The following is a 23,851-nucleotide window of genomic DNA, read 5'->3' as shown; positions in this document are numbered from 1 at the left end:
ATTTTCTTTTTATTTGGACCATTATAAACTACTCCTTCAAGAAACAAGCCCTTATATGCAGGGGCGTAGCTATAAGGGGTGCAGAGGTAGCAGCCTGAGGGGGCCCAAAGACCCTTGTGCCACATAAGAAGACACCAGCATTATAAAAAGTGCATGCTGGTCAAGTTACACCTCTGGCTGGATGGAAGGGGTTAGGTCAAGAATTTGGCATGAGGGGGCGAGGGGGAATGCCTCAGACAGCCTTAAAGGGGTTCTGCACTTTCATTTAACTGATTATCTATCCTCTAGATAGATCATCAGCTTCTGATCGGCGGGGGTCCGACTCCCGGAACCCCTGCCGATCAGCTGTTTGAGAAGGCAGCGGCGCTCCAGCAGCTCCGCAGCCTACTCACTGTTACTAGAGCGCCGCTGCCTTCTCAAACAGCTGATCGGCAGGGGTTCCGGGAGTCGGACCCCCGCCGATCAGAAGCTGATGATCTATCCAGAGGATAGATTATCAGTTAAATGAAAGTGCAGAACCCCTTTAAGGCTATGTGCTTCCCTGCCCTGGCCACAGAACACTAAGTGAAGGGGGCCCACGCTGAACTCTTGCACCAGGGCCCATCAGCCTTTAGCTACACCCCTGCTTATATGGCTACATAGATGGAAAAATAATAATAAAGTACCAGGCTGGTCAGGAAGGGGTTGAGTACACTGACAGTGACTCCGGCGCTGTACACCAGAGACTCCCTCCCAGTGCAGTCCTGCAAATGGTTTGTTTTCAAGTCTTGAGTTGACGTCGGAGTTGCAGTCAGGGCGGGGCTACGCGATCACGTGACGCGGCTGTAGAGGAAGGAAAGGTCTCTTGGGGGCAGGCTGAACCCGATGTTCAGGAGGTGTCGGTGACGTCATTAGTTTGGTCGGGTGGAGGCGGGTCACGTGGTGTAAGCGGATAGTTTGGCAGAAGGACGCTGGTGCTGATCGAGGATGGGGCTTCTCCGCTGTGTCCCCGTGTTGTTCGGTCTGCTGGCCGTAGCCTCCGCCGCCAGTACAGGTGGGTGTCTGAGAGGAGGGCGTGAGTGCGGTATTGTGAAACTGTGGGTGTGAACTGCTCCCACACACTTCCCTAGGAGAAGGGTCGTTACTAGGAAACCTCCTGGTACAGGGCGGGTATACGGTCACTTTGTGGACTTCACTAAAACTCCCATCATCCTCAGTCGTTTGTGCTCTGCGTGTATAAACTTTGTAAGTCACGGCCTCTCATACTGTGGGCGAGGAGGGGGTAGAGTATAATGGGTCGGGGGCTTCAGCAGTGTCACCAGGGATCCTTGTGTCCATAAGGACCAGCCCAGTCCTGAGAGGTCCGCTGCAGTGTTTGTTCCCCCTGCCCATGGCTGCGCACAGGTGTGCTCCACCATGTTATCCAAGTCTCCTCCTTGATCCCAGAGGAGCCCCGCTCCCTTTTCCTGGCCAGGTCTAGTATAGAGACCCTCACATCTGCTCAGATCACTGGGATGCTTTACCCGATAACTGCCAGGTGTGTAGAGAGCCACTGTACTTGGCATCCTGGGCCCTTCATGCTAGGAGCCGGGGGGAGGGGGGGGGAGAGGTTCCATACATGGGACCCTCACAAGTCACTTATTGATGGCATATTCTAGCAATTTGCCGCCAATGTCTACCTAGGCCTGGGGGTTCATATTGAGACAACCCTCTAGTCCAGGGCTCAGCAACCTCCGGCACTGCAGCTGTTGGGAAACTACAACTCCCAGAATCCTCCTTTCACTTCCATGGGAATTACGAGAACAGCTGAGCAAATGTGCATGCTGGGAGTTGTAGTTTCACAGCAGCTGGAGTGCTGGAAGTTGCTGATCCCTGCTCTAGTCCGTCCACTCCTGGCTACCAGGGAGGGCATAATGCTGCCCCATACACATGAGATCAGCCGGCCGCTGTCTCTCCCTGCCCTCCCATACAACCAAGCAGTGAACGGAGAGAGGGCAAAGCTGCTGCCAGACCGGGGGAGAAAAAGGATATGGCAGTTAAAATCTAGCGTGCCCAATCCTTATCTCCTCTGGCATCAGCCACCAGGGGGTAGTCGGGAGGCCACCATGATTAGATGCTTGGCTGAACCCTCTGAAATCGGTGGGCTCTGCCGATACATATCTAACGTGTATGGTAGTTGGCCATTTCTATGGTAAAAGGGCTTTTTTACTTGGAGAAGTCTGGGGAGAATCTTGAGGGACCCAACATTATACGGTCAGAAGGTTCGACCAAGATTTCTCTGCGGGGGCGGATTGACCATAGACCTTAGGCTTCTTTCACACAGGCGTTGCGGGAAAATGTGCGGGTGCGTTGCGGGAACACCCGCGATTTTTCCGCGCGAGTGCAAAACATTGTAATGCGTTTTGCACTCGCGTGAGAAAAATCGCACATGTTTGGTACCTGAACTTCTTCACAGAAGTTCGGGCTTGGGATCGGTGTTGTGTAGTTTGTATTATTTTCCCTTATAACCATGTTATAAGGGAAAATAATACATTCTGAATACAGAATGCATAGTAAAACAGCGCTGGAGGGGTTAAAAAATAAACATTTAACTCACCTTAGTCCACTTGATCGCGTAGCCGGCATCTCCTTCTGTCTCTTTTGTTGAATAGGACCTGTGGTGAGCGTTAATTACAGGAACAGGACCTTTGATGACGTCACTCCGGTCATCACGTGATCCATCACCATGGTAAAAGATCATGTGACGTACCATGTGATGACCGGAGTGATGTCATGGGGCCTGCGTTGCGTGAATATAGAGCATGCTGCGATTTTCACGCAACGCACAAGTGATGCGTGAAAATCACCGCTCATGTGAACAGCCCCATAGAAATTAATGGGTCGGTATTCAGTGCGGGTGCAATGCGTTCAACTCGCGCATCGCATCCGCGCGGAATACTCGCCCGTGTGAAAGGGGCCTTACAGTGAAATTTCCAGTTGAGCTGATGCCCAGGGGGCTGCCTGAGCCCTCCTCACGGCCGGCCAGTGGAAGTTTTCAGGGATGTATTTTGTGCTGATGCAATGGACTGTGGTATTTGGCTCTGTTGGGGTGGTATAATGTGCCACAATATGGTACTGCTAGCCCTGCCCTCCATCAATTTGGACCCAACTACAAAACAGGGCCAATTTTAGTATTTTTTTTTCCAGGGCCACTAAGTTTCCAGCACCCCCCCCCCATCAATGTTGATGACTTATCTATCAAATTGGTGGGGGTCCGACTTCTGGAAACCTATTCCCAGGCTTGTGATGTCATGTTTATTGGTCACATGGCCTAGGTGCAGCTCAGACCCATTCAAGTGAATGGGCCTGAGCTGCAATACCGAACACAGCCACTATACATCATTCGGCGCTGTGTGGAGGCCAGAGAGCTGCGGTTTCGTCAAACAGCTGATTGGTGGGGGTGCCCCTCCGATCATATATTAATGACTTAACCTCAGGGTTCAGTCTGCCATGATCAACTATTTTTTTATCAAGCCCACATGCGTGAAACTTTGCCTTACTGCCCCCTGCTGGAGGTTTTCTAAGGTGTTTGGTAATAACCCAGTTAAAGAGACTTTCCTGTATGTGCCTGTGTTACCTTTAAAGGGAGTCTGTCACCACATTTGAGCCTATTAGACAGATCCAATAGCGTTAATAGTGCCACCCAGAAGTTTAAAACGGTACCTTTATTGCATATACCGGAGTCTTGTTTGAGCCAAAAATGAACTTTGTAGGTTCTGTAAATGCGCCCTCTCAAGTGCCCAGGGCGGCGTCTCAATCTTCCGAGCCCAAGACCGGACCTTCCCAACGGCTCATAACCCCGCCCTCCGTGTGCCTCTGCCCGCCCGTTTACACTCCTCCTCTCTCCTTTTCCACTGCGCCGCAGGAGAGAGGAGTGTAAACGGGCGGGCAGAGGCACAAGGAGGGCGGGGTTATGAGCCGTTGGGGAGGTCCGGTCTTGGGCTCGGAAGATTGAGACGCCGCCCTGGGCACTTGAGAGGGCGCATTTACAGAACCTACAAAGTTCATTTTTGGCTCAAACAAGACTCCGGTATATGCAACAAAGGTACCGTTTTAAACTTCTGGGTGGCACATATAACGCTATTGGATCTGTCTAATAGGCTCAAATGTGGTGACAGACTCCCTTTAAAGAGGACCTTTCACCGATTCTTACCCTATGAACTAAGTATACATACATGTAGAGCGGCGCCCGGGGATCTCTCTGCACTTACTATTATCCCCGGGCGCCGCTCCGTTCTCCTGCTATGCCCTCCGGTATCTCCGTTCCCTAAGTTATGGTAGGCGGAGTCTGCCCTAGCGCTGGCCAATCGCATTGCAGAGCTCACAGCCTGGGAGAAAATAACCTCCCAGGCTGTGAGCTCTGCGCTGCGATTGGCCAGCGCTAGGGCAGACTCCGCCTACCATAACTTAGGGACTGGTATCTCCGCCTACTATAACTTAGTGAGCGGAGATACCGGAGGGCATAACGGGAGAACGGAGCATCGCCCGGGGATAATAGTAAGTGCAGTGAGATCCCCGGGCGCCGCTCTACATATCTGTATAGTTAGTTCATAGGGTAAGAATCGGTGAAAGATCCTCTTTAAGTATCCTTATGGCATTTCATTGCATACAATAACCGTGTGCGATCGCTCCCCTGGGTTATAATTAGACATGCCGTTAGAATAACTTTTTTTCAGTTGCTATTGGTGCCAGTGCAAACTAAACATTGCTGTGATTGTTATTCTGAGCCCTGATTTCCCTGCTGCTGAAATAACTAATCTTATTAACCTCGCTGGCTGTGTGAGCTGAACGGCTAGGGTGCAAAGTATATCGCCGGCTGCGCTGCCCGTGGACGCGTTTCATGTCTGATCTGATCCTCTGCTGTTTACACGCTGACACTTGTAATGAACGAGGTGACCTGTTATTTTATCACGTCCAAGTGTTAGCGGTGTAATAGTCACCTGCACGATGACGGATCTCATTCTACGCAGGTTTGTGCGCCTGTCATTATGTGTCATAACCAAGTTGCACAACACATAAAAACACATGTCCAAAGGCACAGAATGAACAAAAGTGGAAGCAAAGTGAGCTGGTGCAGTTGGAACGTTCTGCGGGTGAACTCCCACTGTAGTTTATTGGGACAACGCATTTCTGGAGCTGAATTCTCCCTTCATCAGGTCCAGTTTGGTTGCTGAATTGGACCCAATGTAGGGAGCGTTCCGGCCCAGAAACGCGTCGTCCCAATAAACTGTCTCGTGAGAACTTATCTATGGTGTGAATTCATCACAGCGGGATCCTTCTGCACCTGCTCACTTTGCCTCTCCTTTTTTTGCATTGCTTCCTCAGCAGTCTCTTCTGATCTGAGGACTCGGGGTTATGCAGAAGCCATTTCAACACTACATGCTCATCCATAGAGTTGTTCCTATCTGCATAACCACCTCAGATGAGCAGTTAGGCCAGACACACATGAGCAAGTTCAATGTGAGAGACTCGCAGAATGTGGCAGTGGGAGGTCCCATTCTTCCCTCCTTTCCTTTGGGCACAGCATTACAGTGACTTATAATGCTGTGGGACCTGGAATCTATTGTATTACACTGACCGCATTGTCAGTGTAGTTCAGTAGATTCCAAGACTCTCAGGGTAATTATAATTCTGTATGATCTTATCAGAGGAGCAAAGTTCACAAAGGAACCTCACACTGCGAGTTTCTCGCTTTGAACTCGCTTGTATGTTTGGTCTTTGTTGTCTAATTGGCACCTTGCTCTCCTATGTTACTGCGCCAGGGGACGCCGTGTTTTTTTTTGTTTTTTTTTTTCCCTCTTTCACCTTAAAGGCACAGAATGCCTTTCTCCCATAAACAATTCATTGGTTACCAGTCTAGTACTGAGCTGTGAATCTGCCCATGACCACTGCAGTTTCCCAGCCAGTTTCTTTACCAGTTGTATAATGCATGGCCCACAGTGATACCATTAGTTGTGGTTGGTACCCGGCACCTCCAGCTGGTCCATGCAGCAAATAACCGGGTGCTGTCTGTTGTAAACTTGAACAGCACCTGGACTGAATTATCCCTGTCTGAAACTACCCTAAATCATGATGTCCTCACAGACGTGTAAAGAAGGCCTTAAAGGGGTTGTCCCATCTCAGACAATCGCTAGGATATGCCCCCATTGTCTGATAGGTGCAGGTCCCACCGCTAAGACCCGCACCTATATTGAGAACGGGGCCCCGCAAGTGAAGGATGACACGCCGGCGCATGCGCAGCCGCCCTCCATTGATTTCTATGGGGCCACCGAAAATAGCAGAGTGCTGGTTCGGCTTTTTCCGTCTGTGCCATAAAAAATGAATGAGAGCCTGGGGCGTGCATGCGCTGTACGCTCCCATTCACTTCTATGGGAGCAGCGCTTGGTGGTGAACGGACCCGTGGAAATTTGGGGTCCTCCAGCCACAGCTCTGGGACCCGCACCTATCAGACAATGGGGGCATATCCTAGCGATATGCCCCCATTGTCTGAGATGGGAATACCCCTTTAATCTGTAGTCTGCTGAAGTTCTTGGAGAATCTGAAATCCCTCCTGGATCTCTACACCAGCTTCGCTAGTAGTATTGGGTTTTGGACAAATGTCCTACGCTCTCCTTATCTTTATAGGGATTACAGTACAACCCTTACACAAATACATTGGGTGGAGTCCACTAGGACTTTGTGTAAGGTGCGCCAAAATTAAGAATTTTGCCACCTCCTGCGAATTCTAGAAGCTGAAATCTGCCAGCTAGGAGTGACTTAGATTTCAAGCTGAATTTATGTCAGTTTTCTGGCATAGATTTTCTTAAATTGGTTGATCAACGCCCAGCATCCCCCACCGATCACCTATTTGCGTTAACTCTGGGAACGTGACAGTGGGCAGAGGCAGGGAGCTCCCTCCACTGTACAGGAACTGTGCTGGCGCACTGCAGCTGAGTGACTGGATGAAACTGCAGTACCCCATACCACAGTGAAAAGGCTGCGGCGGTCGCACTTCGATTGCCAGTGTAGTAAATGTATGAAACGTGGTGATCTGTTATTAGAGTTGTATGCCGCAAAGTAATTCCTTTCTTGCTTGTCACATTGTTTTACAGAGTGCTCCTTGATGTCTAACACAACCTGTGACGCCTGTTTGAAGAATGTGTCGGTAAGTGGTGCCGTCAGGTACATACCAGTATATTGTGTTTTGGACTGTTAAAGGGGTTCTCCAGTCTTTAGAAAGTGGTGGCCTTTAATCACAATAGACCATCACATACTGAATCGTGGGGGTCTGACACCCCCAACAGTCGGCTGTTCAGTGAAGCTTTGCCGTCAAAAGTTGGCTCCAGAGCTACACAGCACAGTCAACATTGTAGTGCAGGGCGCTCGCTACGCCCATTGAAGTCAATGGAAGCTGCGCAGTAGTAGCGAGCTCCCTCCACTGCAGTCTGCTGTGTAGTGCTGGTGTTCTGGTGGATTTACCTTTTAAAGAAGTACTCCTCTTAAAGTTAATGGGACTGAGTTGCAGCGTCTGGCACAGTTGCCCATAAGTAGAAGATGCCTTGGGGCTGGGGCGCATCTACTAATGGGCTTGTGACTATTTTAGGCGTAAAATCGTTGCCAGTCCCCTTTTTTTTTTAACTGGCCGTGTGACCGTGTTTAGTCACATGGGGCCAGTTTTACAACGCGTCTTCTAGTTGGGCATGACGGAATGTGGCAGGGGCCGTGGCAAACTAACATAGAGACAGGTATAAACATAGAGACAGGTATAAATATTTGCAGAAAGCTGCGCCAGCCAGGGGCAAGGACTGCCACAGATGCAGTCTAACGGCATCACACGGGGAAAGCCAGTCTTACTAAATGTGCTTGGAAGCCGCGAAGAGGAAGCTACTGTACACTTGCACAAGCATTGTGGTTCTATCATTGTAGTGTGTAGGGGAATGACAAACAGCAAATCTGTCAGGGTAGCATAAGTCTCTATCTGACAGCAGTGTATGATGTCGGGGTATGATTTGGAGCAGGATTTCTGCGTAAGGCTACAGTCACACAAACTTGTTTTTTTGCGGATTGGATGAGGACCCATTAATTTCAATGGGTCCGCATCCGTATGTCCGTTCTGTAGCCCAGCAAAAAAATAGAGCATGTCCTATACGCATCCATTTTGCAGACAAGGAAAGGCATTGTTACAATGGATCTGCAAAAAAAACGGATGCAACACAGATGTCACACAGACGTCATCCATATTTTTTGCGGGTCACAAAATACATACGGTCGTGTGAATGTAGCCTAAAAAGTAGAGTAATTACTGACAGGACTCCTAGGAGAGACAGCGAGAGTCCTGATAACCCCACCCACATAGAATGATTGACAGCCCTTCTTGTATCAATGTGTGTGTCTCCGGTCTCCGAAAATCAGCAGGTTCCCTTTAAGGTTAAGCTATCAATATTAATAAGTCCTAGGAAAACCCCTGCCAGGATATTCACTCGTCGAGCTGAAGTGCTTGCTGCTCGTCTGACAGTTTTTATGGGATGAGGTAATGCAAGGAGGTATTCAACCAGTTAAATGTTCCGTCATTTATTATGTTTCGTAGTTTTTAGTGTTTAGTCATCCACATTTTGTATTATAAAAGCTTCTAAAGGATGGTCTGCGCTCAGTTTCCCCGCCCCCCAAGGATTTGGTACAGATTCTGCGCCAGTTACCACCTTCGGTTGTTTTTCAGTGGGAAGTTGCGCTGCTGTTCATGTGGCCATGCCAAGGAAGGACATGCTGTATCGTTACTTGCTGCTGTGTCGTGGTTTAACTCCATTTAATGGGGCTAAACTGTGAGCGGGTCCTCCTCATCCAAATTGATAAACCATGGCACAAATCAGAGGGGTTTCTGCTGCAGAATATGCTGCAGATCTTGCAAAAGCCTTTGTGTGAGCTAGCTTTAAAGGGGGGTCTTGCTTAAAGGGGTTCTGCACTTTGTGTAAACTGATGATCTATCCTCTGGATAGATCATCAGCATCTGATCGGCGGGGGTTTGACACCCGGGACACCCGCCGATCAGCTGTTTGAGAAGGCAGCAGTGCTCCAGCAGCGCCGCGGCCTTCTCACTGTTTACCGCCGGCCCAGTGACGTCACGACTAGTACCAACTTGGAGCTTAGCCCCGCCCAGCCCAGGCAAGTTGATACTAGTCGTGACATCACTGGGTCGGCGTAAACGGTGAGAAGGCCGCAACGCTCCTGGAGTGCCGATGCCTTCTCAAACAGCTGATCGGTGGGGTTCCCGGGTGTCTGACCCCCGCCGATCAGATACTGATTATCTATCCAGAGGATAGATCATCAGTTTAAACAAAGTGCAGAACCCCTTTAAGCAAATGCCATTTGCCATGTAGATAAAGTTAATACAAGCCACTAAGGCTTTGTTGACATCTCCGTCAAGCAGATCTGGCATTGCCGGATTCTTTAGGTCACCGCTCGAACAGTATTGACTGTAATGAGGTCCAGCAGTGATTCTGCCACATCCCAACCACCAGAGAGGCTGGTACTTTTTCCTATAGTGTTCAAGCACGACCAATGCGGCTGGATTGCAGGATATGAGGATACGAGCAGTGTATAGTGTGATGGAAAAATGAATCCAGCCAGCAAAGGAGGCAATATGGATAATCACAATACATTAGTAACTGCGTTGTGTGAACTAGGCACATGATAAATGCCATTTGCTGCAGTGAGACAACCCCTTCATGATAGTCTAGAGCAGGGATCAGCAGCCTCCAGGTGTTCTGAAACTACAACTCCCAGAGTGCTCCATTCACTTCAGTGGAAGTTAAAAATACAAACAAAAAACAAAACAAAAACTGAGCCTTGTTTGCTGGGAGTTGCAGTTTCACAGCAGCTGGAGTGCTGAAGGTCGCTGATCCCTGCTCTAGAGCTTTGCAAGATGTGCAGCAGCAGCAGCCAGGAGATGCAATGGAAAAATTGGAAGTGCAGAGACCATTAGCATCAGGTTTTCACACCAATTATGCAAAGCAGAGCGTTTTCACTTAGGCCCCTTTCACACGGGCGAGATTTCCGTGCGGATGCAATGCGTGAGGTGAACGCATTGCACCTGCACTGAATCCGGACCCATTCATTTCTATGGGGCTGTGCACATGAGCGGTGATTTTCACGCATCACTTGTGCGTTGGGTGAAAATCTCAGCATGCTCCTCTTTGTGCATTTTCCATGCAACGCAGGCCCCATAGAAGTCAATGGGGCTGAGTGAAAATCGCAAGCAAGTGCGGATGCGGTGCGATTTTTCACGCACGGTTGCAAGGAGACAATCGGGATGGAGACCCGATCATTATTATTTTCCCTTAAAAAAAAATAATATATAATTAAACTCACCTTAATCCACTTGTTCGCGCAGCCCGGCTTCTCTTCTGTCTTCATCTTTGCTGTGCACAGGAAAAGGACCTGTGGTGACGTCACTATGCTCATCACATGGTCCGTCACATGATCCATCACCATGGTAAAAGATCGTGTGATGGACCATGTGATGAGCGCAGTGACGTCATCAAAGGTCCTATTCCTCAAAGATGAAGACAGAAGAGAAGCCGGGCTCTGCGAACAAGTGGATTAAGGCGAGTAAAAAAAAAAATTTTTTATTTATTTTTTTAACCCCTCCAGCCCTATTGTACTATGCATTCTGTATTAAGAATGTATTATTTTCCCTTATAACCATGTACCAAACATGGCGATTTTTCTCACGTGTGTGCAAAACGCATTACAATGTTTTGCATTCGCGCCGAAAAATCGTGCATTTTCCCGCAACGCACCCGCATCTTATCCGGGCCAAAAACATGACGCCTGTGTGAAAGAGGCCTTAATGTTTTAGTATCGGGGTGTGTACGTGATATGCGACCAGAAGAGAAGAGTGGAGTCTTTGCATATGAAGTGGTTGCCATCGAGGTCTCCATTAGCATGTGCGGTGCCCAGCCCTGGTGTTAATACTTATATATTTGCAGGGCATTCAATTACAGGAATACAAACCCCTTTCAGCTGTACATTTGCAGAGAGAGCGGGTAACGTCTCATAGGTGCACCTTCTGTTCTCATAGAGGGCCAGATTCACTCCTAGATAATAACTGAATGCTGAGCAGTGACATTCTGCATTCTTTAAAGGGACACAAACACTGCTTTGGCGCTCCGCCAGTTTCCTGCACGTGACCGCTGCAGCTAATGGCTTTCATGTGCCTGCCACTGGCCGTGTACATGAAATAGCTGTCAGGTGAGAAGAGATTTCTCCCGACTGCAGGATAGGTCATCAATATGTGATCTGCGAGGGTCCGACTTCCGGCACCACCTGCTGATCATCTGTTTGAAGAGGAGGCGGCGCTCCATGCGAGTGCTGCTTTCTCAATTACACTGCTCGTCCTCTCCCTTACCATGGCGGTTAGTGTAATTACAAGTGACCGGAGAGAGTACTTGTAGTTACACTGGCTTCTGAGACAACGGGCAGTGTAATGAAGAGGACGCAGCGCTCGCATGGAACGCTACCTCATCTTCAAATAGGTGATCGGCTGAGGTCCTGGGTGTCAGACCTATCCTGAGGATAGGTCATCACTATATACTAAGTCTTCCTACAACCCTGGATCTCACATGAGGTGTAGGCTTTGTCCAATGTAAATGGGTAATCTGTACGCAGACAAGACCTTGTCATTGCTTGAAGACATTTAGCCCGATGTCTATTTTCCACGTTAATCGGCTTGTATGTACCCTAGCGGTCCAAATTGTACTCAAGTAATGTGACAGATGTACTTATTCATTTCTATGGGACTGCTGAAAATAGCCAAGCGGTGCAATGATGAGCGATGTTCGTGCCGGAGTGTGGGACAGACTGAACACTCGCCAATTATACGCCATTGGCCAATTCACATGTCCGATTTTCCACACACAATCGGTGCTGCTGAGATCGCAGCATGCGCTTCTTTGGATCCAATTCTCATGCAAGACTCGCCCATTCAAATCATTGGGTCCGTGTGCGGTGTCTGGGGAATTGTCTGTTTATAAAGGATGGAACATGGAGAAGCCATGGAAAGTCTGTAGTCCAGAAATGAGGCCTGTTTTTCCCCAGAAGCCGCACCCCTCGTGTACATGGCTCTGCCTGGGGACAAGCTGCAATACCAGATGGCATTATATTCTCATTAAGCTTTCCTGGTGGCCGGTCGAGAGGGGTCCCATGACAGATTCCCTCTATTGTGTTTTGTTGTTTTTTTGCCATAGAAATGCTGATTTTACTGTTGTTGTGCTTTTGCTTCTTTGGTTGCCTCCAATGTCTCTTCATAATTAGAAGATAACAAGCTGTGGTTGGTGACCCTTGACGTGGTTCATATACTGGTTTTTCTTTGCATATGACGGCACTGTATAGGAGAGAACCTGCACACACTGATTATAAGGTAATGACGGCAATGTCCTTAGCTAATCCATGCGGTGCGCCGCCTCATTCTCCGCTCCATTGTCCTTGTAGTGACCTTTATGTGGCGGCCTGTAATATCTGGTGAGCTGATTCTACTGGTCATTAGAACAGATTGATGGCTTCCGTCCAGGGCATAGAACAACATACTATAGGAAGGGTCTGATGTAGGCAGTTACATGTGGTGGACACCAAAGTACAGGGCAGAAACAGAACAAAATAGCAGTGTGGCACAAAATACTGCCGCCCCCCCGATGCAGTATTCCGCTGTATCACTGTCCCGAGGAAGGCAATACAGTTGATTTCAGAAGGGGACCTATGGCCGCCAGCCAGGTGCAGAAGTACCTGATATTTCTATTGTGAATTAATGCTAAGAACATCAGATCGGCAACCATGAGGAGGGGCTTGGGAGGCCCCTGGGCAATTTCCCTGTAGGTTACATAGCCTGTCCATCCGTGGCCGTGCATGCCCAAGTCTAACCGTTTACTTGTATAGGAGTTCCCAAAAAATAAAAGGGAAAAACTGCAACATCCCTTTAGTGCAGTGTGAACAGCGTCTAATGTTGCACACAAAGCTGTTTTGGTAAAAACACAGAAGCGGAGAAAATCTAATCTGATCTATGGACTGCGGTGGCCTCATGTAATACAATATAGCTGCTTCAACAGAGTAGACCATGTATAATAATACAGCCCAGGGGTCTCTAACCTGTAGCTCTCCCAGCATGTTGGGAGTTGTAGTTTTGCAACAACTAGAGAACAACAGGTTGGAGACCACCGCTGTAGACAATGGCAGGCAGGCCAGTCCAAGATACTGTCTTGGGCATCATGCACACAGGGAGCCAATCTTCGATCTTGGGTGGTTTTTCCTGCAGCTGATTTGTTCGTTTTATTTTCCTCCTAGTGTTTGTGGTGCAATACGAACAGCAAGTGTCTGGATTATCCGGTGAGGAACATCCTGCCTCCGTCATCCCTGTGTAAACTGAGGGACGCCCGCTGGGGGATATGCTGGGGTGAGTAAATATTTTCATTGTCTCTGCCTTCATGTTACTACACTCCAACTCTCATTGCTTTCCAGTTTACGTACTAAAACAGTATCTGCTTGTCTCTAATGCATTGTATGGTGACCTGTACAGTGGTAGGCGGGCTGCACTATGGATCTCTGCATTGTGATTGTGCACAGTTGTTCCCCAGGACTTTATTTATATATATTTTTTTAAATCCTGAAAAGTAACTTCTGCTGCAATCTTTGCTTTTTCTGCACACGCTCCATTGAGGCATGAACTCCCAGTAATTTTTTCCATTCATGACGTGTAAGGAATAAACATTTAAAGAGGACCATTCACCTCTCCAGACATGTTTGTTTTACTAAATACTTGCATTTCCCATGTGATAACAATTCTGAAGCATCTATTCTTATGACTGTTACGCTATTCCTCTATTATTCCAACTAGAAGATTAATAATAAAGGTGTAATTGGGCATTACCAGTTGGGGGGTATCCCTGCACATGCTGGTACTGATGGACAATGGTGGATTGTGCAGGGACACCCGCACCACACCAGGTACACCCAGTTGTACCTTTAGACATAAAGTTTTAGCAGGAATAATAGAGTGATAAGAATAGACGCTCCTAGACTTGTCACGTGGAATACGATTTATCCTTGGTTGGCATCTGGATCCTCTAGCCCCTGGCAGCACAAATCTCATACTGAGCGCTCAGGAATGTTCATGTGCTCTCATGTGACTTGTTATAATAAGCACACCGCCTGGATTGCATCCCTGGCCTCAATTTAAAGGAGACCCTGGGAGCGCACATAGGCTAGTGCCTTTTCCTATAGTGTGCAAACACGACCACCACTGATGGATTGCAGGGTGGTCTGTAACCATGGAAACTAGCAGTGTATAATGTGATGGAAAATTGAATCCAGCCAGCAAAGGAAGCAATATGGACAATGACAATATATTAGTAAGTGACTTGTATTAACTTTCTCTACATGATAAATGCCACTTACTGAAGTGAGACAACCCCTCTAAGTTTCATCTCCATCGTTGATTGTTGATTTATCTGAATTTGGAAAGCAGCCGTGGAATTATGGTGATTTCAGTTATCATATCTAATTATATATCTCTCTTACAGCACTAAGTATAGCTGCTGTGTTAGGGGTATTTATAGTACTGATTAGTGAATAGGGTTCATAAGGACAGCACTACATGACTCCATAAGCTTTTTTGGGGTGGAAGGGGGGTACTATTTCTCCTTGTGGAGACTGCCAGCTGATGTATGCCTTATAGGCACTACAGAAAAGGTATGCAAATTAAATTGGTTTTCCGAGATTTGTTTACTGATGACCTACCCTCATCCGTATCTGACCAGTAGGGGTCCGACACCCGGGACCTCCGCTGGTCAGCTGCACTCGCATGCGCACAGCTTCGTACATTGTATAGCGGCTGTGCTTGATATCAGTCAGCCCCATTCACTTGAATATGGCTGAGCTGCTCCTATGCCATGTGACCGATGAACGTGTCATCACTCAGACTAGGAAAAGCAGAGAGAGGGCTGCGGCGGTACTGCGAACCCTGCTGCCTTCTTAAACAGCTGATTGGCGGGGTTCAGACCCCCAATGATCAGATACTGATGACCTATCCAGAGGGCAGGTCATCAGTATAAAAATCTCAGAAAACCCCCTTTAACTATCCAATAGAGAGAAAACAATCTCTCTCCTGCCACCTGCTGGAGGTAGTTAGAATCACAGGGAAGCTACCTCCCATAGGTGGCACTAGAGAGGCTGTTGGGCACAGTTAGTGGCGTAAATATGTTGGATAATTATAGGGCACCCCAAAGTTAGCTTTTTTTTTTTTTTTTTTTTTCTGATCTTGGCTCTTTAAGAAATGTGGGTGGTGCTTAGGGTATGACCTCCCATGGCCTGTCACATTTCCTGTAATCCTGTAATTTACCCCCAGGACCTGGATTTTATACTAAGAGGGTGGGTTTGCATTATGAATGTGGTTTTCTCCTACAATACATGTTATTTAGGAACATTTTTTTTTCTCTAATAATTTAAAAAAAAACTTAAAAAAAATCTTTTTTTTTTTTTTTTCAGTTAATTTTGAGGCTTTGATTATCACGCTTTCTGTGGTCGGAGGAGTCCTCATTTTGTCCGTGATCATCTGCTGCTGCTGCTGTTGTAGGAAGAAGAAAAGCAGAAAGTAAGTATCATCAGGGACCTGCTGGGTGTCCAGATGGTTATATTGTGACTCTTTCCCGGAGACTTTATCACAAGTTCTTACAACCTTTTTAGTGGGGTCCTTGGGTCCCATAGTAGGCGGCTGGAGAAAAATAACTCTACTACTTATGTGCAGCATTTAGCAAAGCATGACATGATGAGTAACCCTCATATCATGGGATTAGCTGCAGTGTTACACGTGACAAGTAGCGTGATCCCTAGAGTCTTTCAAACACAATTGGCTTTGGCACAAGGAAGGTTTTTCTTTTTTTCTTTGGCTTTGACTAGAGGATGACTCCTCCCTTATTTGACAGTCTGTCCATTACTATGTAATAGGAGTAAACAGCCCATGGGTACATAACGTGTCTAATTTCATACATACGTTTTTTTTCTTACCCCAGTAGCTCAAGTCTGGAAACGGAAAAATCCATGAGAGAGCAGGAGGAGAGACGAGTCCGTCAGGAAGAAAGGTAAGACAAGTAAACCTAATAGGGGAAGGACATGGCATACATTTTGGAAATATTTATTTTCTGAATGTGGGTCATCTCTGTGGCGATCCGCTCGCTGCTGGGTTCCTCCCACGTTCATCTTTTACATGGTCTGAAATAGGTCATTCTAGTTTTGCAAGTGATCAGCGGTCTTCAAAAACCACACTTGATTCCCTAATGCCGTCACGGGTTGGCTGAGCAAGTGAAATCGGGTCCTTTTTTTCTGTACAGGTATCATTTCCTGCCCATCATTTTGATATTGGTTTATCCCCAGGATAGGCATTCATATCTGATTGGTGGGGGTGTGACACCCAACACTCCTGCCGGTACCTGTTTGAAGAGGCTGCGGTGCTCCACCTTGCCAAGCACAGCGCTGTACATTTTAGAGTGGCTGTCCTTAGTAACTGGGTATGCAGAAAAAGGTAAAAAAAAAAGAGGGTTGTCAGATCTTGGGGAATAAATTCCCGAAAGATGAGAAAAACTTTCTCCATTACACTGCTCGTCCTCTCCCTTACCATGGCGGTTAGTGTAATTACAAGTCACCGGAGAGAGTACTTGTAGTTACACTGGCTTCTGAGACAACGGGCAGTGTAATGAAGAGGACGCAGCGCTCGCATGAAACGCTACCTCATCTTCAAATAGGTGATCGGCTGAGGTCCCGGGTGTCAGAACCCCGCCGCCAGTGGAGGAAGGAGTACCTGTGATGTGTGTTTAGGCTGATGGGTTAGAAAGAAAAAAAAAGAAAAAATGATGTGCAATGTGGCTGCTGATAGGGAGCCAATGTAGACAATCAGTCTGTGTAGAACATAGTGCGGTAGGAAACCGGTAAGGGGTGAGCTTGTTACTGAGTAACCATGCTCAGACACATTACCGTTTTCTGTCAACCCCAAAATAAGCACTAGTCCCTTTTGCAATAAGTAGGTACCCCAAAATGGTATGGATAAAAAATAGTATTTGCTAGTAACAATTGAACTGCACCAGTAGGTCAGGCGATAAAGCCACAATGGAAAGTGGTGTAAATCGATCAAATCTCCAAAGGGTGATCAGAGTGGTATTCTTACCTAGCTAAGAGCATGAAATGGATACGTAGATATGAAACAGATATAACGGGTGGAAAAACCTCAGAGGTGTGTGTGTATATATATATATATATATAACAGTATATTAAAAATAAAATTATATATATATATGTGTGTGTGTGTGTGTATAAATGAAAGGTCCCTAGAATAAACCAATAAAAAAGTATTGACTCACTTCACTGGGGGGCTGGTCTGTATGATGACCTCAAGACACCTACAGATCCTAATACCCCCCTCTGGCCAGAATCGCCTGTAGAGTGGTGGATATTGATGGCAGCGAAGGCTTCTAATCAATCCCTTTATTGAATCTTCAAAAGGTGCTAAGAGGGTCCAGTCAGTTTGTATTCTCATACTATATCATGTATTTTTTTATTTTTTGTGTGTATTTTCAGGAGGGTTCAGATGAAGTCGCGACATGATGACATAAGAAAGAAGTATGGTAAGTAAATCTTTATTTTTATTCTCTTCACCCTCTAATTGCTGTTAATACAAAAGACATTGTGCCACCCAGTGGTGACGGTCTTGGACTAAATCGGACCTCCAGACGTGGCTGACCTGTAGTGGTGATGATACTCACCTGGTCTCCGCCGCTGGATTTAGCCTGTGTGACTCCCCAGACCAGCACTTCCATTACATCCGTCGACAGGGGAAAACGTGACTGCTTCAGCGGTGACCTGCTCCCCTTTAACCCCTTAAGGACTCAGCCCTATTTCACCTTAAAGACCCGGCCATTTTTTGCAAATCTGACCAGTGTCACTTTAAGTGGTGATAACTTTAAAACGCTTTGACTTATCCAGGCCATTCTGAGATTGTTTTTTCGTCACATATTGTACTTGATGACACTGGTAAAATGAAGTAAAAAATAATATTTTTTATTTATAAAAAAAATACCAAATTTACCCAAAATTTTTTAAAAAATTGCAAATTTCCAAGTTTCAATTTTTCTACTTCTATAATACATAGTAATACCTCCAAAAATAGTTATTACTTTACATTCCCCATATGTCTACTTCATGTTTGGATAATTTTGGGAATGATATTTTATTTTTTGGGGATGTTACAAGGCTTAGAAGTTTAGAAGCAAATCTTGAAATTTTTCTGAAATTTTCAAAAACCCAATTTTTAGGGACCAGTTCAGATCTGAAGTCACTTTGCGAGGCTTACATAATAGAAACCACCCAAAAATGACCCCATTCTATAAACTACACCCCTCAAGGTATTCAAAACTGATTTTACAAACTTTGTTAACCCTTTAGGTGTTCCACAAGAATTAATGGAAATTAGAGATACAATTTCAAAATTTCACTTTTTTGGCAGATTTTCCATTTTAATAATTTTTTTCCAGTTACAAAGCAAGGGTTAACAGCCAAACCCAAATCTCAATATTTATGGCCCAGATTCTGTAGTTTACAGAAACACCCCATATGTGGTCGTAAACCGCTGTATGAGCACATGGCAGGGCGCAGAAGGAAAGGAATGCCATACGGTTTTTGGAAGGCAGATTTTGCTGGACTGTTTTTTTTTTTTTGACAATCATGTTTTAGTGTTTCCATAGTCTGAGAGCCATAATTTTTTTCAGTTTTTGGGCGATTACCTTGGGTCAGGTATGATTTTTGCGGGATGAGATGACTGTTTTATTGGCACTATTTTGGGGTGCGTGTGGCTTTTTTATTGCTTGCTATTACACTTTTTGTGATGTAAGGTGACAAAAAATGGTTTATTTAGCAGTTTTTATTTTAAATTTTTTACGGTGTTCATCTGAGGGGTTAGGTCATGTGATATTTTTATAGAGCCGGTCGATACGGACGCGGCGATACCTAATATGTATACTTTTTATTTATTTATGTAAGTTTTACATAACAGCTTTTTTAAAACCAAAAAAATTATGTTTTAGTGTCTCCATATTCTGAGCCATAGTTTATTTTTATTTTTTGGGCGATTGTCTCAGGTAGGGGCTCATTTTTTGCGGGATGAGGTGACTGGTATTTTTTTGGTGGGCAAACGCCTTTTTGATTGCTTGCTGTTGTACTTTTTGTGATGTAAGGTAATGGTTTATTTAGCACAGGTTTTTTTTGGTTTTTTTACGGTGTTAATCTGAGGGGTTAGGTCATGTGATATGTTTATAGAGCCGGTTGATACGGACGCGGCGATACCTAATATGTATACTTTTTTTTTTTTTTTTTCTATTTTTTTTTTACCATATTTTTTTTTTTTTTACTTTATTTGGGGAAAATGACGTTTTTGTTTGTTTTTACTTGAAACTTTTAATTTTTTGGGGGGGAAACTTTTTTTTTCACTTTTTTTATTTTTTGTCCCACTTTGGGACTTGAACTTTTGGGGGTCCAATCCTTTACAATGCATTCCAATACTTCTGTATTGGAATGCATCCTGTATTGGAACCCGGTGAGCAGGCACCAGGTTCCGATCACCGGTACGTCATGGGTCCTTAAGGACTCGGGAAACATGCCGTACCGGTACGTCCTAAGTCCTTAAGGGGTTAAGCTTTTAATTTGTGTGTAATTCCTTGGCTGCTAGCAAGCAGTATTTCAAAATGTCAGTAAATTGTCATCCTTACCAAGTGATGTTGAATGGGTTGTCTCAGGATGACAAACTGGTCGAGATCCCCACCCCCCATGTGCCAGAACAAAGAGCAGACCTGGCGCATCCATGCAGTACATGGTCGCCATTCCTTGAATCACTGCCATGTAATCCTACATTTCCCCTAAAGCAATCTCTGCAGGGAAATGTATACTTGTCTTAGACAAACTGATAACCGGGGGTAAGAAAGCCTGATCAATGTGCCAGCTTCTTATTTAAATAGGGTTATAAATGCATTTCTTGTATTTCTACAGTGTATGGATCAAAATCTACAATATTCAGTTTTCCTCTTGTTCGTCACATATTCTATATAATGTGTACATTTCAGAACTCTTTTCTTAGCATTTGTTTTATTAATAAAAAAATGGGATGCGATCAAGACTATTTCCTGACATGTAAAAATTCTCTCATTGCATGATTATGGTAGAAAGGAGCTGATAGTTAACTATCTCCCCCCCCCCCCCCTTTTTTTTTTATTTTTTTTATTTGCAGGTTTGTTTAAAGAAGACAATCCCTATTCGAAGTTTGATAATTAAGTTCTGATCTTCGCCTCTAAGGATTTCACTTTCACATCTTGCAAAAGCCACAGTTTCTGTATTGTGTGAACCCACATCATCTGCCCCCTTCCCCAGTGACCATAAGGCTAGGACCAAATGTGAAAGAACCTTCATGTCAGATCATCCATCTTCTGCTTCAGCATTTTTTTTAAATGTAATTGTGGAACAAGTTCCTTGATTATTTTTCCTTTGTCAGGAATTTTCAGGTTGACTGCGGCAGAAGCCCCTTATTTGTTCTGAGATGTGGGTTTGGGGTTGCCAGGAACATTACTGATGTATAGCATGTGCTTCATATCTATGTGCAGACCATGGCTGTCCCTAAGATTTCCTTTTGTGTTTTTTGTTATACTTAAAGGGAACCTGTCACCGGGATTTTGTGTATAGAGCTGAGGACATGGGTTGCTAGATGGTCACTAGCACATCCGCAATATCCAGTCCCCATAGCTCTGTGTGCTTTTATTGTGTAAAAAAAACAACGATTTGATACATATGCAAATTAACCAGAGAGGAGTCCTGTACGTGAGATGAGTCAGGACTCACATATGCAAATTAACCTGAGATGAGTCCTGTCCCTGACTCATCTCACGTACAGGACTCATCTCAGGTTAATTTGCATATGTATCAAATCGTTGTTTTTTTACACAATAAAAGCACACAGAGCTATGGGGACTGGGTATTGCGGATGTGCTAGCGGCCATCTAGCAACCCATGTCCTCAGCTCTATACATCAAATCCTGGTGACAGGTTCCCTAACACTCCAGTCACTGCGGGGTTATTTTGTATATAACTTCTTTGCACATTTGTTATACTACTCCTTTGCATTTTTTTAATTTCAGAATATATTGCGCCTCATACTATATCTTCTATAGAACCACATAACTAAGGCTACTTTCACACTAGCGTTTCTATTTTCCGGTATTGAGATCCATCATAGGGTCTCAATACCGGAAAAAACGCTTCTGTTTTGTCCCCATTCATGGTCAATCGTGACAAAACGTAACTGAACAGAATGAAATGCTCCAAAATGCATTTCGTTTTCATACCGGAGAGCAAACCGCAGCATGCGGCGGTTTTCTTTCTGTCATGGGATATGGAGCAAGACGGGTCCGTCATGACGCACAATGCAAGTCAATGGGGAAGGATCCATTTTCTCGGACACAATAGAAAACGGATCCGTCCCGCATTGACTTTCAATGGAGTTCATGACGGATCCGTCTTGGCTATGTTACAGATAATACAAACTGGATTCGTTCATAACGGATGCAGACGGTTGTATTATCAGTAACGGAAGCATTTTTGTTGAGCCCTGCCGGATCCAGCACAAACGCTAGTGTGAAAGTAGCCTAATTCCTCTAGCTAGGTCCTCTAGATTAAATTGTTAGTCAAAGGGGTTATGTGATCATCTTTCCCTCTCCTCCTTAGAGGGATCTATGTGTTAAGGCGGGGGTTTTCTGTTCAGAGCACTCGTGTATGGGTGAGAGTGGAGCCCCTCTCACATTGGAGGACACAACACATCTGTGTTTGCATTGTAGTGGGAATTGTGTAATGCATCATTTTTCCCTGCAGGGGCACTGAATGCTTGATGCTGAGCGTTCCCACACATCACAGCTGATTCTTAGATGGTCCTAGATGTGGGGCATCCTTTGGTCAGCTTATTGCCAGGTAGCCAAGAATGAGATTGTCCAGTTAGTGTCGGAAGTAGAACTAATTGACGCTCCATTCTCATTGGTGACCACCCACTGAAGATTTTGGATAGCCAAAAAGTCTGATTTAGATCTTCTGCCAACAATCGACACCTTTAAACATGAGGAACTATCTGACATTTGGCATCTGTCAAGCTATCTGTTCATCTGCTTCTTTGAGATTTTTGGCCGTTGTCAGGTGCTGCAGTTAAATAGGGTTTCTAGTTATCTAAAGTTAGCCCCTAGCCACAGGATAGGGGTTAAATATTAGAGCGGTGGGGGTCCTACTGCTGGGACTCCCCACCGATCATGAGAATGAGGGCCTCATTGGCCATACACACGGCATCTCCTTTTTTATGGGAATTCTGGATATAGCCAAGAGCTGTACTCTGGAACTGCCATAGATGTGAATGAAGTGGCTGCGTGCACGACTGACCGGCTTCTCTGTTCATTTCAGGGACTTCATGACATACCAGTCTCCCTCCCCCCACACACTCTTGTGATCGGTAGGTCCCTGACTGATCTAATAGTTAACCCCCTAACCATAGAATAGGAGATAACTTTAGTATCCCTTTAAGGGTCTGCAATTGCGGACAAGAATAGGACATGTTCTATATTTTTCGGGATCGGAAGTGTGGATCCGCAATTCTGGATCCGGGCAGCACATTGTGCTGCCCCATAGAAATGAATGGGTCCGCAATTCCGTTCCGCAAAATGCGGAATGAAATTGCGGATGTGTGAATGGACCCTAAAGCCGAATGCCAGATCAATGAAAGTCCACACCAGGCCAAAGATTACAGCTGAGATTGGTTGAATAGAGGTTTTAACTTATGGCCTTGTAGGCTTAGGGCTCATGCACATGAGTGTGTGCGCCCCCATCTGCGGTTACCTTCTGAGAGAGCTGGATGTGGGGCGAGTGCAGAATAATAAAGAATACATTAACACTTGTTCATATCTGGCTGCACTGTTTTGTAATCTAAACTAATGCCACACAAATATCTGAACAGTGCCTTACATTTTTCTCATCCCTCTGAGAGCTATCCTTGGTTTCTGGCCAAAAATACAGGGCCTTCAAGACCAGGCCTGCAGCCATGTATATATACCCTGAGGCTAAACATTGGGGCTCCATTTCAGTTGAGATGAATGCTAGCTCCCAGGTACACAACATTCAGGAAGAGACGACCAAACACTGTTTTATAGCCGTAGAATAAATGCCCTCCCCTATATAGGAACACAGCCCTCTAGTGCCTTATTGAAGTGCCATACGTAGTCTTATTTATGAACAGGTCTTTAGTGCCAGCCTTTGCCACCTTTTTATTCTCTAGAATGTCTTTGTCTTAACTGTAGATTTTGTTAGTTTCTATAAATTCTGCAACCGACCTGTAACAAAGATTATCTGTGCCATAAGTAAACTTGATCAAACGCCTCCGAGGCCTGCTTAATAGAAATGCAGCACTAACACTTCTCGAGGTAGCGGATTTTAATACTTTTACGGATAAGTTATTGAACTTGTACGTGGATTTTTTTTTTTTTTTTTTTTTTTAAATCAAATAAAAAGAACAAAGCTTTGTCTGTGATTTATCCAGAATGGCAGTGTCTCATGTATTATACTGCTGCTCCTCTTGCAAACAAGAGATGGATACTAGGTAAGACCTCTCCTTGTTCTGCAACGTTCTGCTGCCATTGGCAGCCACGGGTAGCCACGGGTGAGTGGAATTTCATCTGCAAGAGGTCGCCGGAGTGTGTGTTATTTCAGTCATAAGGCATATTTTCACACGAGCGAGTCTTCTATCCTG

At 45.5% G+C, this 23,851-nt stretch overlaps 1 protein-coding gene and 1 long non-coding RNA gene across 2 annotated transcripts; both read left to right on the top strand.

Annotated features, from left to right (window-relative positions):
- Window positions 1-846: 846 nt before the first annotated feature.
- LOC121008413 (PTTG1 interacting protein) lies at window positions 847-20,681 on the top strand. Its single transcript, XM_040440947.1, has 7 exons — window positions 847-1,033; window positions 7,110-7,162; window positions 13,330-13,438; window positions 15,529-15,634; window positions 16,056-16,121; window positions 17,611-17,657; window positions 20,309-20,681. The coding sequence occupies exons 1-7, from the start codon at window positions 967-969 to the stop codon at window positions 20,350-20,352; spliced, it is 492 nt and encodes a 163-aa protein (XP_040296881.1). The 5' UTR covers window positions 847-966; the 3' UTR covers window positions 20,353-20,681.
- A 927-nt stretch (window positions 20,682-21,608) lies between these two features.
- Window positions 21,609-23,481, top strand: LOC121008323. The gene is made up of 2 exons (XR_005780556.1): window positions 21,609-22,634; window positions 22,810-23,481. It is a non-coding gene; the product is annotated as an uncharacterized LOC121008323 (long non-coding RNA).
- Window positions 23,482-23,851: the final 370 nt, after the last annotated feature.

Source organism: Bufo bufo, chromosome 7 (assembly GCF_905171765.1).
Source record: "Bufo bufo chromosome 7, aBufBuf1.1, whole genome shotgun sequence".
In the NCBI taxonomy this organism is placed as follows: Eukaryota; Metazoa; Chordata; class Amphibia; order Anura; family Bufonidae; genus Bufo; species Bufo bufo.
The sequence above is the reverse complement of the archived record's forward strand: the minus strand, read 5'-3'. Positions and strand labels throughout refer to the sequence as shown.

Bases quoted from the DNA above. Each gene is read 5' to 3' on its own strand.
- LOC121008413 (XM_040440947.1), top strand. From the start codon at position 967: ATGGGGCTTCTCCGCTGTGTCCCCGTGTTGTTCGGTCTGCTGGCCGTA. The intron at 1,034-7,109 runs GTGGGTGTCTGA...ATTGTTTTACAG, and splicing joins AGCCTCCGCCGCCAGTACAG to AGTGCTCCTTGATGTCTAAC. The intron at 13,439-15,528 runs GTGAGTAAATAT...TTTTTTTTTCAG, and splicing joins CCGCTGGGGGATATGCTGGG to TTAATTTTGAGGCTTTGATT.